The following is a 13,615-nucleotide window of genomic DNA, read 5'->3' as shown; positions in this document are numbered from 1 at the left end:
TCGACAGCTCACCAACACCCTTCCTCATTTTCCTGTTATTCACCTTACAACTATAGTAGGTTATACATATGCTAATAATAATCATAAAGTAAAACATTGCCTATATGACAGCAGCACTTTTGGAATCAGTAAGAGTATCAAAAGTGACAGAAAAGACATTTATAAAAGAATCCTGAAAAATTAAATATATCTCAGTTATCGATAATAATCAGAAATGTTTCTTGAGCATAAAATCAGTATATCAGAATGAATTCTGAAGATCATGTGACCCTGAAGACTGCAGGAATGATGCTGAAAATACAGCTTTGATCACAGGAATAAATTACATTTTAATATATATTCACATAGAAAATGGTTATTTTAAATTGTAATAATATTTAACATTTTTATAGTATTTTGGATCAAATAAATGCAGCCTTAGTGTGAAGAAGAGACTTTTTTCAGAAACATTAAAATCAAACTCCAATCTTGTGTATTGAAAAGTATTTTCTTTGATTTATTTAAATTGATTTTCTATTTCATTGTGGAAAATAAGCTATTTTGGATTTTTCTTTTTACAATATCACATCTTGTTGTACTTTAATAAGTAATTAAGAAACCAGACAAACACAAATTCAATGATTTTTGTTCTTTATAAAAAAAAATTGTATATTTTTTTAACCAATCTTTCATACAAACTCTACAGTGTTGACATAATATTTCATCATCCAGTTTTAAAACTCTAAAACATCTTATATACACTGATAACACGTTTTTTACACCCAGCAGTCACATTGGTTTGTAAAGACATTAATAACAAACACTGGCAGCATAAAACATGGCAGCTTTGCATCTCAGCTCACTCTCTACGTTTGGTTGATCCGTTCATTTGTTTAGTGCACATACAACACTGACAAAAATGGATATGAAGCACAAAATAAAGACAAAAGCAGTAGCAGATAACCAGAATTAGATGGAGGACCGTGTTTGCCTGAGACCAGAAGTCAATGCTTTGGTACACAAGTCCACAGTATGAGCGCGCTGACAAGCTTTACAGAGAGTCTGAGAGCAAGAGATGATATTTCAGACCATAAATTCTCTTTATAGTTTATATCATAAGTACATACATCGAAACGACAAATAAAATCCAGATTCACGAGGATACCCTGTTCATGTGCGTTCACACTGAAAACAATTTAACCGTCCAATTAAAGCAATTAAATATTCAGCATCACATGACTTTACATTCTTCACTCCCATTGGTCGTTGCACTGCTGCTCATTTGCATAAAGCTGAGCTGCTCAACTTTGTCTAAATGCAAAAGTCTCAGACGTTAAATGAACGAAGAGAATGAATGTCGTTCGTTGTCAGTGTGAACGCAACGTTGAAAATAAAACAATTTCTCATCAGAGTAAAAGTGCTCTGAACGTGACGGTAAGTTTATATCAGCTTAGCAACATCAAAGCAAACTAGTGGTGATGTTAACCGTGTTAACTAGTTAACCGTGAGGTAATCAGCACGTGCTATCTATAGACACCAAATAATTAAATATACTATTGCTATTGTTTTCATTACTTGATGTTAGCTGCATGCTATCCTCAGCCTATAAGCATATAAACCATAGCTGATTTCATATTATAGAAATATATATTTATATAAAACATCTTTTACTATGCTACATATAGATCCGTTTTGGTTCTCAGTGCATGCAGCGTCCAGATATCGCCATCTTTTCCCTCTGTTCACCAGTGCAAATTTAGAAAAGAGAGGTGAATATATATATATATATATATATATATATATATATATATATATATATATATATATATATATATATATATATATATATATATATATATATATATATACATACATACATATATATACTCTCAATATAGAGTGTTTAAACATTTTTCTTTTCCTATAAAGGCTGACAAATCAATGTTTTTCTGTGGCGTCAAATACTGCAAAAGACGACTGCACTACATGCATTGCACACAGCTTATTTACCAACTTTGGATATTTCAGTGATATGATGTTCATATCAAAGTGTCCAAAGACATGATTTCCTGAGTTTAAAAAAGAGGCCCGGTTTAGGACCCCAAATCTGTGTGGAATTAGACAGACATGGACACACAAATGTCCTCCGTCAGATATCCATCTCGATCCAGTGATCTCTGCTGAGATTTCCTCCTCCAGTGTCTCTGTTCTCCTTAACTTTCTTTCATTTGCTCAGGAGTTTCTCAGATCATCTTCTGCGACAGAATCATGAGTTTCGCCCGCATCTGATCCTGTTTCCCCGTCAGTCGTTGACCAGAGTGCAGGGGATCGTCAGAGATTGTTTGGCCTGCTCGTACACCTTCAGGAAGTCTTTATAGCGTGGAGCGCAGCCGAGCCACGCCTCCCCAAAGTGCACACGGCCGGTAAACAGGAAGCTGCCAGCGCCGGGACGAACGCCACACTGCAGAGGCGTCCGGATCTCCCCTAACCGCGTCAGACGCCCGGATTCAGGGAACAGCGCAAACTTCTGCCGATAAACCCTCGTCGCGCTCACTTTGATCACTGCTGCTTTCAGATTTGAGTCTGTATCCACTGAACGGATGTTTCCTCGAACCACTACAAACACAGAAAGCTCTGTTAGAACGATGGAAAATGAGTGTCAGACTTCAGCTTTTGCAATTTCGGTTGGTTTACGATTTCCTTCTAAACCAGAAAACACAGTTGGAAGCCACTAAATTAAACAGCTGGACTGATGCCAATTGGGTTTTGATAAATTGAGTAAATTAGAAATGTACTTGTATCCAAAGCAGTTTACAGTAGAAAACTGCAAAGAGTAACCATGTGTGAAGAAAACTCTAAAAATGCACTTGAAAAAAGTACTTCTAATTAATGTTTACTAAGCGGAATACTAAAATAACTAATTTTTATTATAATAAAAATTATATAAAAAAATAAATGTGCTAAAATTACTCATTAAAATTATAATATATATAAACAAAAAAAAACTAATAAAAGTAAAAAAAAAATACTAATTTTTTTTTGTTAAATATGAATGCAACATTTAAGTTTAACTTGATGTATTAAAATGACTAAAACTTAAATAATTAAAAACGAATAAAAAACGAATAAAATAATAATTAAAAACAACAAGAAAGTGCAACAAATTGTTATTTTTTTTAAATAAAATAAAAATAAAAAAATCTATATCTATGTCTAAATATATAAATATATGTTCCTGTGGCTCAGTGGTAGAGCATTGCATTAGCAGCGCAAAAGGTTGTGGGTTCAATTCCCAGAGAACACACATACTGTAAAAAAAAGAAAAGTGTATAGCCTGAATGCAATGCAATTCACTTTGGATAAAAGTGTCTGCTAAATGCATTAATGTAAACCTGATCTAAAATAAATAATAAAAATATAATTGATACTAAATTAGGGCTGACCCCTGTACTTGAGTCTGAACCTTTGACCTCCAGATCTTTAACTGAGCCGCTAGAAAATGTGGCATATTGGTAGCTGAAGCTTGTAGGTTTGTGGTTCTTGCTATCCTAGAGACATTTACACAGTTTAGTGGAAAAGTTCTGCTGATTGCTTGGAATAAAAACACATTTGTCCTAAAAAGCAGAACAAAAAATACAAAAATTCAAATACTCACCAAAGTCACTAGTGCACACAGCCATCAGGATCTCAGTGTTATTGCACGGCCTGCAGGCTCCTGTGAGAGAAAGAAGAAAAGAGCATGAGACACAGAAGAACAGGAACGTAACTCGCAGCTCTTCAGCGGAGGTGTGATGGAGATAGATGACCTGCTGATAGGTGTGAGCCACGTCAGCTGATCAAAGTCAAGACCCTAACACTTCACTCTTCCTCTCTAACGTTCATCTGGCTGATCTGGATGGGCTTGTGAAGTAAGAAAACTGAACAAAACCCACCCACACAGAAATCAAACCATTTCTCATTCTTCAAGTTTGTGTCATTTTAAAGATTTTTATATCCATTTACAAAATGTTTCCATGCTAACTGTAGTTTTTTGTCAAAATGCCAGTCTTTAAGTTCAGGGTAAATGGCTTTATTGATTTGAAATGAATGAAAATAAGACTATGATGAACAGACAATACTGCGCTAATTAATACGTCTTAGATTTTATTAAACGTTTAAATTGAAATGTAATTGTAAAATCATTTGAAATAAGATGTATAGTTTCTAAACAAATTGTGATTTTATTTTTTGTTCAATTACAGCAAATTAATGTTTTTGTTTATATTCTTGAAACAATACTAGTAATTATTGAGATACTATTAAATTTTTCAACTAGTTTTATATTAGTTAAAATGTAAATTTTGTTGAATTTTTTTAAAATATGTATACATTTTTATTTCAGTTTTTGTTTTAGTTATTTTAGAACATTAAGTTAAACTAGATATAAATGAGAAATATTTTTTTTTATTTGAGTTAATGTTTACTTTGTTTTATAGTTTTAACTAGCTTTTTTCATGTTTAGTGAATTGTGAGTAAATAAAAACTAAAAACAATAAATTTTTATGTACATTATATTCATTTGTATTGTTAAAAACACGCATTTTATATATATATATATATATATATATACACACACACACACACACACACACACACACACACACACACACACACACACATATATATATATATATATATATATATATATATATATATATATATATTTTTTTTTTTTTTTTTTTTTTGGACTTTCAAAATTATAAAATTCAACAGCACGCTCTCCACATATTTCCCATATTTACAAATTTTATAAGTACAAATTGAGACAATTTTAATAAAAAAAAAACAAACAAAACAAAACATGCATTATATTGGCCATCCTGCGCTCTAAACGTTGGCTAACATTGGTTGAGCGTTACGTAAAGTTGAGCACTATTTAAAGTCATCATTACTGAAAGTTAATTGAATGCATGTTGGCCGGCGGCTACACGTGTGCGCTCTCAAACAGCAACAGGTGTCTGTGTGGGTGTGAGAGAGAAAGTTGTTGGCTCTTTAAAACTTTTAAACGTCTTTCCCTGTCTCCTCTCTGCTCCCAAACTCCCAACAAAAGATCCGCTTTTCAGTTGCGTGGTTAATCCCCAACCCCCCCGTTACCACGGCGACTGCGCTCTCATGCAGGTCTCGGAAACGGCTTACTATGGAGACAAACCCCCGTCCCATTCGAAGCTTTTGTCTTTCTCTCCCTCCCCCTCCGCTCCTCGAATCCGAGCGCTCCCTCCTCCGCTTCCCACAACTGACTGCAAGGAGCTTCCCAGCTGAGACGACCGAACACTATCACTGAAACCTGTTACAGTTAAATATCTGCAGTGCTGCGATTACAGATTGAAATGGAAAGTGCATGTTTGTGCTCTTCAGATGGTGGATCTAAGCTGAAATGCATTACTCTAAAGTTCAAGTCTGAATGAATGTCCTGTTCTTGGCTGGTTTTGTTTGTCTGGTGTTCCTCGTTCTGCACCCCCATCCAGCCAGAGGTCACTCGACTTCAACTCAACTCCTACTTTGCATACTTTCATAACGTTGCACTGAACTTTCCTGCAGAACCATCACAGATTTGCAGAGACATCATCTGCAAGTTAATTCTCAGAAACGAACCCATGTAGATGAGTCTAAAAGCAGTAGAGTTGGTTGTAGTCATTTTTGGAAATTTGGGATTAATTTTGGGATAATATCAAAATGTTTAAGTTCCAGAATGTACAAATGCTCTGTGTTCGATATTTCATGCAGTTTTTAGTTAAATAAATGTGCCCAGTTTCATAGCTTTGCATTGCTCTTTTTTTTGCAGAACCTTCAACATTCAGGATTCACTGCAGGTTCATTCTCAAAAACTAATCTGATTAGATTGTACTAAAAGTGCATAAGCAATTTTAGATTATATTTGGGCAGATATTCAATTATTAATGTTAGTTCCCACTTTTTTGAATATTTTAAACTAATTTTTTGTTTTTGCATGATTTTGTAGCAATTGCACTGCACTTTTTTTTTTTTTGCAAAACCATTAGATAAATTTTTGATTATTTTTGGGCCAATGTTAAATTCAGAAAACAATTTCTATGATTAATATTGGAAGTAAATTTTACTAAAATAAATGTTTTGTTGTCGTTGCACGAAATAGCTTTAAATTTGCTTGCAACCATTGTATACTATGTATATGTTGCATAAATCTGCTGTATCTTGCAGAATATTCACCTTCGCTGCCGATTGGATCTGTGTTGACTGACGGCTGCGCTGTCCAATCGCCTCTCAGCTCGTAGCGAAATGCAGCGATGCGTCTGCTTATGTCCTGGTGAGGCGTCGCTTGCAGGAAGAGAGCCGGTCGTTCTCCAGGCATGGCACTGAAGCAGCGCACATGGGCCGGGCCAGATGGCTCGGAGGTCTCGTCTCCCACCAGAAGCTCCAGGACTCCGTCCCGCTCCACGTAGAGCTGAGCCCCGCCCCAGTGCTGATCCGGCTTGATGCAGGCTGACACCGGGCTCCTGCTGGAATCGCCGGGACCCATGGCACTCCACGGCAGTCGGGGTGAAAGAGTGAGACGCAGTGCTCCAGCGGGGTACAGCCACTCCACTGAGCCCTCCACACACCTCAACCAAACCTGCTCCACGTTCTTCACCGCCTGAGAGAGACCACTGCACAGATGGAAACCAGCAGAGGTTAACCAGAGAAATCTGAACAGGCCAAACCTCTATGAGTCACCGTATCCACATTAAATCTGGTGCAAACACATAAAAACAGTCATTTCTCTTAGTCTGCTTTCTCAAAACTTGAGCCTTGAGTCTTTTGATCCATGCATTAAACTGCAGGAAAAGTTTAACGCCCCCTACTGGTTACTGGTTCCTTTAACTGCAGCCATTTAAACTTTCTGCACTAGTGGAAACATCCTTCAACATCCATTAATATTGAAACCCGTATAGCACACCTTTTTATTACATTATATAATTATATTGTCTTTATACTTTACAAACGAAGTGCTTAACCATTTTTTGCGCTATGACTATGAAACTATGACAAAATATTCACGATAGATAGATAGATATGCAATGCAATTCAAACACATTTATGAGAGAGGATTACTGCACATTATATTTATACAAAATATTTTACGTATATTTACTGTAATTAATTGCATACATTTTGCACACTTTTAATTGCACAGAAATCATGCAAGATGGCAGGAAAAAATCAATGCATTCCAGCAAAACGTTAACATAATGCGCAATATATTTATCAACAAAATCAACCGATATAAAGCCTGCAGCTCTTGTTAGTCTTTACCTTCCCCTCCAGCTGCACTGGTCTTCTGAGTAACTGGCCATCGTGAAACCGGTCAGGAATGAAATCCAAAGCGCAAAATTCCTAAAGTCCGAGAGCTGCATCATCGCGCTAAGAGAGACACTGCGGTTCTCCAGTGAGATGCGTGCGTAAAGTCCTTCTCTTTGCTGCTTTTCCAAATCTATAATTAAACAAAACGAAACCCTGCTGATTCCATACTGTTGTCTGATCTAAAAGAGTGTTCTGTCTTAACTAAACTTTCCCTCTCTTTCTGTAGATCAGTCCGTGCGCGAGATCAGAGAACCGCTGACTTGACCGGAGCTCCAGCGCAAGAGTTTCAGAACTCGACTAAACTTTAAACCCCGCCCACAGCAGGAGGCGTGGCTTCACCACAGTTAAAGTCCAATGAATGGCCTCTCCTTTATTCACACTCGGTTAATGAAAAACGACAGAAGAATGTTTAATCAGCCTGAATGTATGTGAAGGATTTTGAAACATAACACGTTGTTGGCAATAGCGTCCGAATCATTTAAGCGAATCAAATCATTCACGCGGCTCGGTCAGTGAACCGATTAAATGATTCACTGGATTCTGGCATTTAGCGTTACATTTTTGTAGCCAAAATCGCTGTTTGTTTTTGTTTTCATTATTCATTAGTATTCATCAGGTTATATAAATTGCGTTGAATTTATTATTTAAAAATAAGAAACAACACACATGAACTGAAATGTTTTCCAAATATTCTTAATCCAGAAAGTTAATGGTTACTACATTGTTCCAAAACTCACCGTATTGTTTACTGCTATGAATAAATAAATAAAAGTTAATCCACTGATTAACAAAGAAATGTCAACCAATTCTAAAAGAATCATTTCATAGAGTCGGTTCAGAAGAACGTTCGAATTCGTTGTTGAATCAATTAATTTGTGGCGCTCCAGTTTTCAGAGAAAAAGTCGAGAATTATTATTATTTTTAAACATGTTTCGGTTAGCTTAATTAACATGGTTAAAGGATTTAAATCACCATGTAGTCAAAAGTTACATTTTAATTAAACCAATCTTAATTAAACATTGTAATCCAATTAAGATGGTTAATGATTAATTTATGCTTGTGTCTAAAAATCTGGGACAAATTGCTTGAAAACTGAATAGTAGGCTGCAAGAAGCGGTCAAAGCTGAAGTTCAAATCGAGTTGAAGAAATATTATGAAGTCAAAATAAAAGCAGTATAAATCCACTCCAATACTAGTCTTTAAAACTTACGGAGAGATGCAGAGAGCAGGGGGATGGGTGTTGTAGTTGGGATAAATGGAGCTCTCTGCAGGACGTCCTGCCCTCTGTTCGCCCCATGCTGAGGGACTCTTTCTTCTCACTGCATTATAAGCAAATCAGATATTCTTTTGTATCATCACTGCAATCTATCTTTACGGATGGTATGCATGTGTGTGTATGTGAGCGTGTGCCTTTGATGTGGTTATGACAGGACCTTTGACATATTCAAAGCCTGATGTCCAGTAGCCCTGCTGAGGTGTGTGTGTATTGTGTTCCCTGCTGATCTGCTGTGTATAAAGTGAGGCTTTTGTTCTCTGAAGACCACTTCAAAGAATAGACACATGAAAGCGAACGTGAACGTGCATGCATGTGCGTGTGCATGTGCAGTGTTGCATATAGTAAGAGAATTGACTCTCTGAGTCTTTAATGGAGTCTTTTTCCAATATATGCAACAAATCCATAAAACGTTTGTAAATTAAGAAATATGGTGAAGCTAAGTTTGGATTGTCAGTGTAATGTAGGGAAGTACAGATCTGATCAGATTTGACACAGCCCAGCGTCTTAAAATAAAAATGTCTGTTAATTTGCAAAAAATACTTCAGATTGCCTAATTTTATGATGCCGAGTTAAAAAACTGAAATAAAAACTTTCTATCAGGTTTGTTTTTCACAAAATATGAATAAAGATTTTAAAAATGATATCAGCTTTAATGCACTCATCAAAATAACAAAATCAGCCAAATGTTAAATGTTTTAATGACAGAATGAGGTGTTCAGAATTAAAATTTTCATCTGAGTGGAAATTAGGATTGTGCACAACAGAATCATTATATGTGACGTCATAATGGGCAATTTTTCTAAATTGAGATTCATACATCCTCTGAAAGCTGAATAAATAATCTTTCAGTCGTATGGTTTATTAGGAGGACAATATTTGGCTAAGATACAACTATTTGAAAATCTGAGGGTGCAAAAAAAAAATAAAAAATAAAAATACTGAGAAAATCACCTTTTTAAAGTTGAAATGAATTCTTAGCAATGCATATTAGTAATAAAAAATTAAGCTTTTATATATTTACAGTAGGGAATCTACAAAATATCTTCCATAGAACATGATTTATACTTAATATTCTAATGATTTTTTTGGCATAAAAGAAATATCAAAAATTTTGATCCATACAATGTATTTTTGGCTATTGCTACAAATATACCCCAGACAACAATACAACAATAAATAAACAATTAATCACAGAGAAAGGAAAAAAGTCTGAATTGTGAAATTAAAAAGTATCACTTAGCATTTTTTTTGTTTGTTCCATGGCAGAAACAAAAAAGAAAATGAAATTGCAAGAAAAAAAGTCATTTTTCTGAATTATATCTTGCAATTCTTACTTTTTTTTTCTTTATCTCAGGAGGTCAAGAAACCAACTCTGAATTGTAAAATATAAACACAGAATTGCAAGGAAATTATGCCCCTGTTGCAGTTTTTCTGCTGATTAAAGATTTCTTTACCTTAAAAAAAATGCTATCAAATCCATCATATTACGTTTAAAAGTGACATGCTCAAGTTATATTGTGATTCACCATAAGCAAGTATTGAGTTTGATTCAGCAAATATGATGTAGGCCAGTGTTATATATTTCTATAACCATTCATTTAATCAGTCTGTACACAATCAACAGTTTAGCTTTGCTTCAACTTGATTTCAGCTTTGAATGCTTCATCCATGAAGTGATTGGTCAGTGTTTGCCCTCTCATTCAAGCATGTTCCTCAAGTCTGATTATTGGTTTCGGGGGTGGGGTAGTGATGGCCTCTTTAGATCTTGATCCAGCTGTGTTTGCTGTCTTTCCTCTCGACACACACACACACACACATGAGAAAGAGCAATGAGAACAACAGTGTCATTTTTCACAGCTCTCTCATAGGGGCTTGCAGGCAGATACAGCATTGTGTGTGCTTCCTCAATGAAGGCACTACGCTGTTATAATGGAAAGATTAAAGGATATACGGAGGGACAGTGAGATTAGAAGAAGGGTCACACTGTAGAAAGATTGTGTTTATAGCTTCACTTCCATTGTGTGTAAAGTTACAAGGGATTCAAATCAAGTTCGTCTAGCCTGTGTATATATATATATTACATTTCTGAGTAATTTGTTGAAAACCATGAGGGTGTAACACTATAGGTATAACATTATGTGATGCATTTTGGATTATGGTTAACTTCATTACTGAGTAGAAAGGACTGTATTATGGGTAAATGGTCTATAAGATTTTTTTATGTTTTTGAAAGCAGAGGTATTGGTACATTAGTATTGGTATTTAAAGTCAAAATTAAACATTATATAAAAGTTTTTACTTTAATGCACACATGAATGCAGGTACGTGCTTCTCCTTCAGTGTGAAACCCCCCAAACTATTTTATCATCTGCTAAGTATAAGACTCATTGCTAGTATTTACATTTATGCATTTGCATTTGAAGTTCAATACTTGATGTCAGTACACTGAATCCCTATAGCAAAAGTGATGCAGAAGCACATTTAGAGAACTCCTGTGATGTTTCTGGTGTGGAAACGAGAGCTCGGGAGAGTTACTAAAGTGAATCCTCCGTACACACATCTGACGCTAAACACACACACTCTCGTACTAACACACATGTAATAGTGTACTTTCACAGACGCTCTACAGCTGTGGGCTTGTTTCTTTACTCTTTTTCCTCTTAACTGTCGTAGGAATATTTAACATTGCTTTAGCACATCACTGTCAATCATGAAGAAACGATTTCACAAGCAGCTGCAGAACATTCACCGATTTTAGATAACATTCAGTTTTACAATCTTTACAGTCTGCAAATCCAGTGTGCCTAACAGAATTTAAAAGAAAGAAAGTCACAAAAAAAAGTATTTTATTAATGTGTGTAGTTGAAAGACATTGACATTTAAAAGTTTGTGGTCAGTAGTATTTATTAATGTTTATGAAAAATCCTCTGCTCACCAAGGCTGCATATATTTGCTCCAAAATGCATTCAAAACAGTGAAATATTATTGCAATTTAAAATAACTGTTTTCTAGTGGAATATATTGTAAACTGTAATTTATTCCTGTGATGCACAGATGTATTTTCAGCATCATTCCTCCAGTCTTCAGGGTCACATGATCATCAGAAATCATTCTAAGATGAAACAGAACCACATTTATTTAAAATAGAAGTCTTCTGTAACATTGTAAATGTCTTTATTGTCACTTTTGTTCAATATAATGTATCCTTTTATTTATTTTACAGTATTTTTTTTCATACAGTATGACAAACGCTTTGGAAAAACTCCTTGGGTTTTCCTTCAGTTTAATTGCATGTCTCATCATTCTCTCGCTCCATCTCCCCCTCTCTCTCTTTCTCTAAAGCCGTATTTCTGCATCTCATCAGTTTAAGTGTGTCCTCTCTCACTCCCCCTCCTGCCTTCACTCATTTTCTTCTTCATTGACTCAGACGGATATCTCTCGACTCCTCTCTCTCTCTCTCTCTCTCTCTCTGTGTGTCGGTTCACATTAAGCGTGATTAGCTCACACCCTCTCACATACGCACACACACAGCCGTATTCACGGACAATGAGCACATGCCGGTGTAGTTTGACCCCTGAGAGCCTCCTCTCCTCCCCCTGTCATCAGCATCACAGTCTGAAATATCTTCAGTCCTTTCAGACCAGGCCGCATCCGCCTGATAGCACAAATGAGCTGTTCAATATCTCAGATGTTTCTCCTAGACACATTTTTGCATAAGTGTCCTGCTTGTTCCTGCTGAGCCAAAGACTCGTGCATCTCATTTAGAGTTTCAGAAGAGATTTCAGTGATATGCTTAGATTTTCTCAATATCTCTACACTCTTAGTGTATGCTTGAATACTAACTTGGTTGTGTCTGTTTGCATGTCTCCTAAGGATTTTGGGGGAAACATCTGAGACTACTTCCTAACTTCAATGTACTACGATACTACACATACTTCAATGTAATCGAGGACATCATGAGTCTCTTGAGCCATGGGAGTGCAACTTTCCCCTGGTAATGCAGTTTTAAAATACTAAAATATACCATTATAAAGAGAAAAATATACTATTATAGATTTTACTAATATTTTGAATTTTATTTGTATTTTTTTCATTTTCATTTTGTTTACATTTTCGTTTATATCTTAATAATTTTGTTTTATTTTTGACATTTTTATTATATTTTATATTTAAAAAAAAAAAAAATTGTAGTTATGTTAGTGCATCAAGTTAAACTAAATGAAAATTCGAGATTTTCTTTGGCGACTAGCTTAAATACAATTATTTAATAATTTTATTTAATATATATTTAATTTTATGTCTGGTAACGTTTTTTTTTTGTCTAACTATAATAACCCTAGTTGTTAATCCAGTAGGAGATGTATTACATTTTAGCTTTTTAACCCAGTAAACGTTCTCATGCGTTTTGAAAGTGTAATATGATGCATTAAAATATTTGTTAATAATGCATCATGCATGTGAGAGTTTTATCAGCTATTATTAAGAGCTGTCATTGCAAGCGTTTCCTAAGTTGGTGGTCTTTTCACACATGCAAAGCAGGAATAGACCATAGGGTGTCGAATAAGCTGTAAAGGACCTCTGTGAAAGCAGCAATCATTACTTTATTGAATGAGACCCTCTAATTAGTGGTTTCGACTAAGAAAAGCGTTAGTATTTGTCAAAGCTCTAGTTTTCTAAAGTTGAGTGTGTGGTCTTCAGTGTTTGTGAATGATTCCTCAACTCATGTGTGTTTTTGAGGAATGATGTTTTATTATTTACTAAGAGATAAATGCAACATTTTTATTTGCTGAACCATAAAACAAGTGTGAAAACCCCCGCAGATGCACATTGAAAGAGACCAGTATCACACAGAATTGATGTAGAATTAACTTTAAAACCAGTTTTTACTCCAAAATTGAAGAGTAAATTTCATAAATTATTAAAAGAATATGCAAATAACATACTGAGTTAACATGCAATTTTGAAGTGGAAAGACAAAAAACAGTAGAAAGTAAAAGGTACTCC

At 35.2% G+C, this 13,615-nt stretch overlaps 1 protein-coding gene across 1 annotated transcript; it reads right to left on the bottom strand.

Moving 5' to 3' along the window:
• Positions 1-1,854: 1,854 nt before the first annotated feature.
• Positions 1,855-7,607, bottom strand: LOC128012921 (meteorin). The gene is made up of 4 exons (XM_052595509.1): positions 7,288-7,607; positions 6,205-6,641; positions 3,635-3,694; positions 1,855-2,595 (listed from the first exon to the last, which is right to left on the bottom strand). The coding sequence occupies exons 1-4, from the start codon at positions 7,389-7,391 to the stop codon at positions 2,282-2,284; spliced, it is 915 nt and encodes a 304-aa protein (XP_052451469.1). The 5' UTR covers positions 7,392-7,607; the 3' UTR covers positions 1,855-2,281.
• Between the last annotated feature and the right edge of the window lie 6,008 nt (positions 7,608-13,615).

Source organism: Carassius gibelio, chromosome B24 (genome assembly GCF_023724105.1).
Source record: "Carassius gibelio isolate Cgi1373 ecotype wild population from Czech Republic chromosome B24, carGib1.2-hapl.c, whole genome shotgun sequence".
Lineage (NCBI taxonomy): Eukaryota > Metazoa > Chordata > Actinopteri > Cypriniformes > Cyprinidae > Carassius > Carassius gibelio.
Note: the sequence above shows the minus strand (reverse complement) of the source record. Positions and strands in the feature narration are given on the sequence as shown.

What these genes read in the sequence shown, in the direction of transcription:
- LOC128012921 (XM_052595509.1), bottom strand. Translation starts at nt 7,391, where the DNA reads ATGATGCAGCTCTCGGACTTTAGGAATTTTGCGCTTTGGATTTCATTC. An exon ending in CAGTGCAGCTGGAGGGGAAG is followed by an intron (nt 6,642 to 7,287) that starts GTAAAGACTAAC and finishes CCATCTGTGCAG; the next exon opens with TGGTCTCTCTCAGGCGGTGA. An exon ending in AGATCCAATCGGCAGCGAAG is followed by an intron (nt 3,695 to 6,204) that starts GTGAATATTCTG and finishes TTTCTCTCACAG; the next exon opens with GAGCCTGCAGGCCGTGCAAT.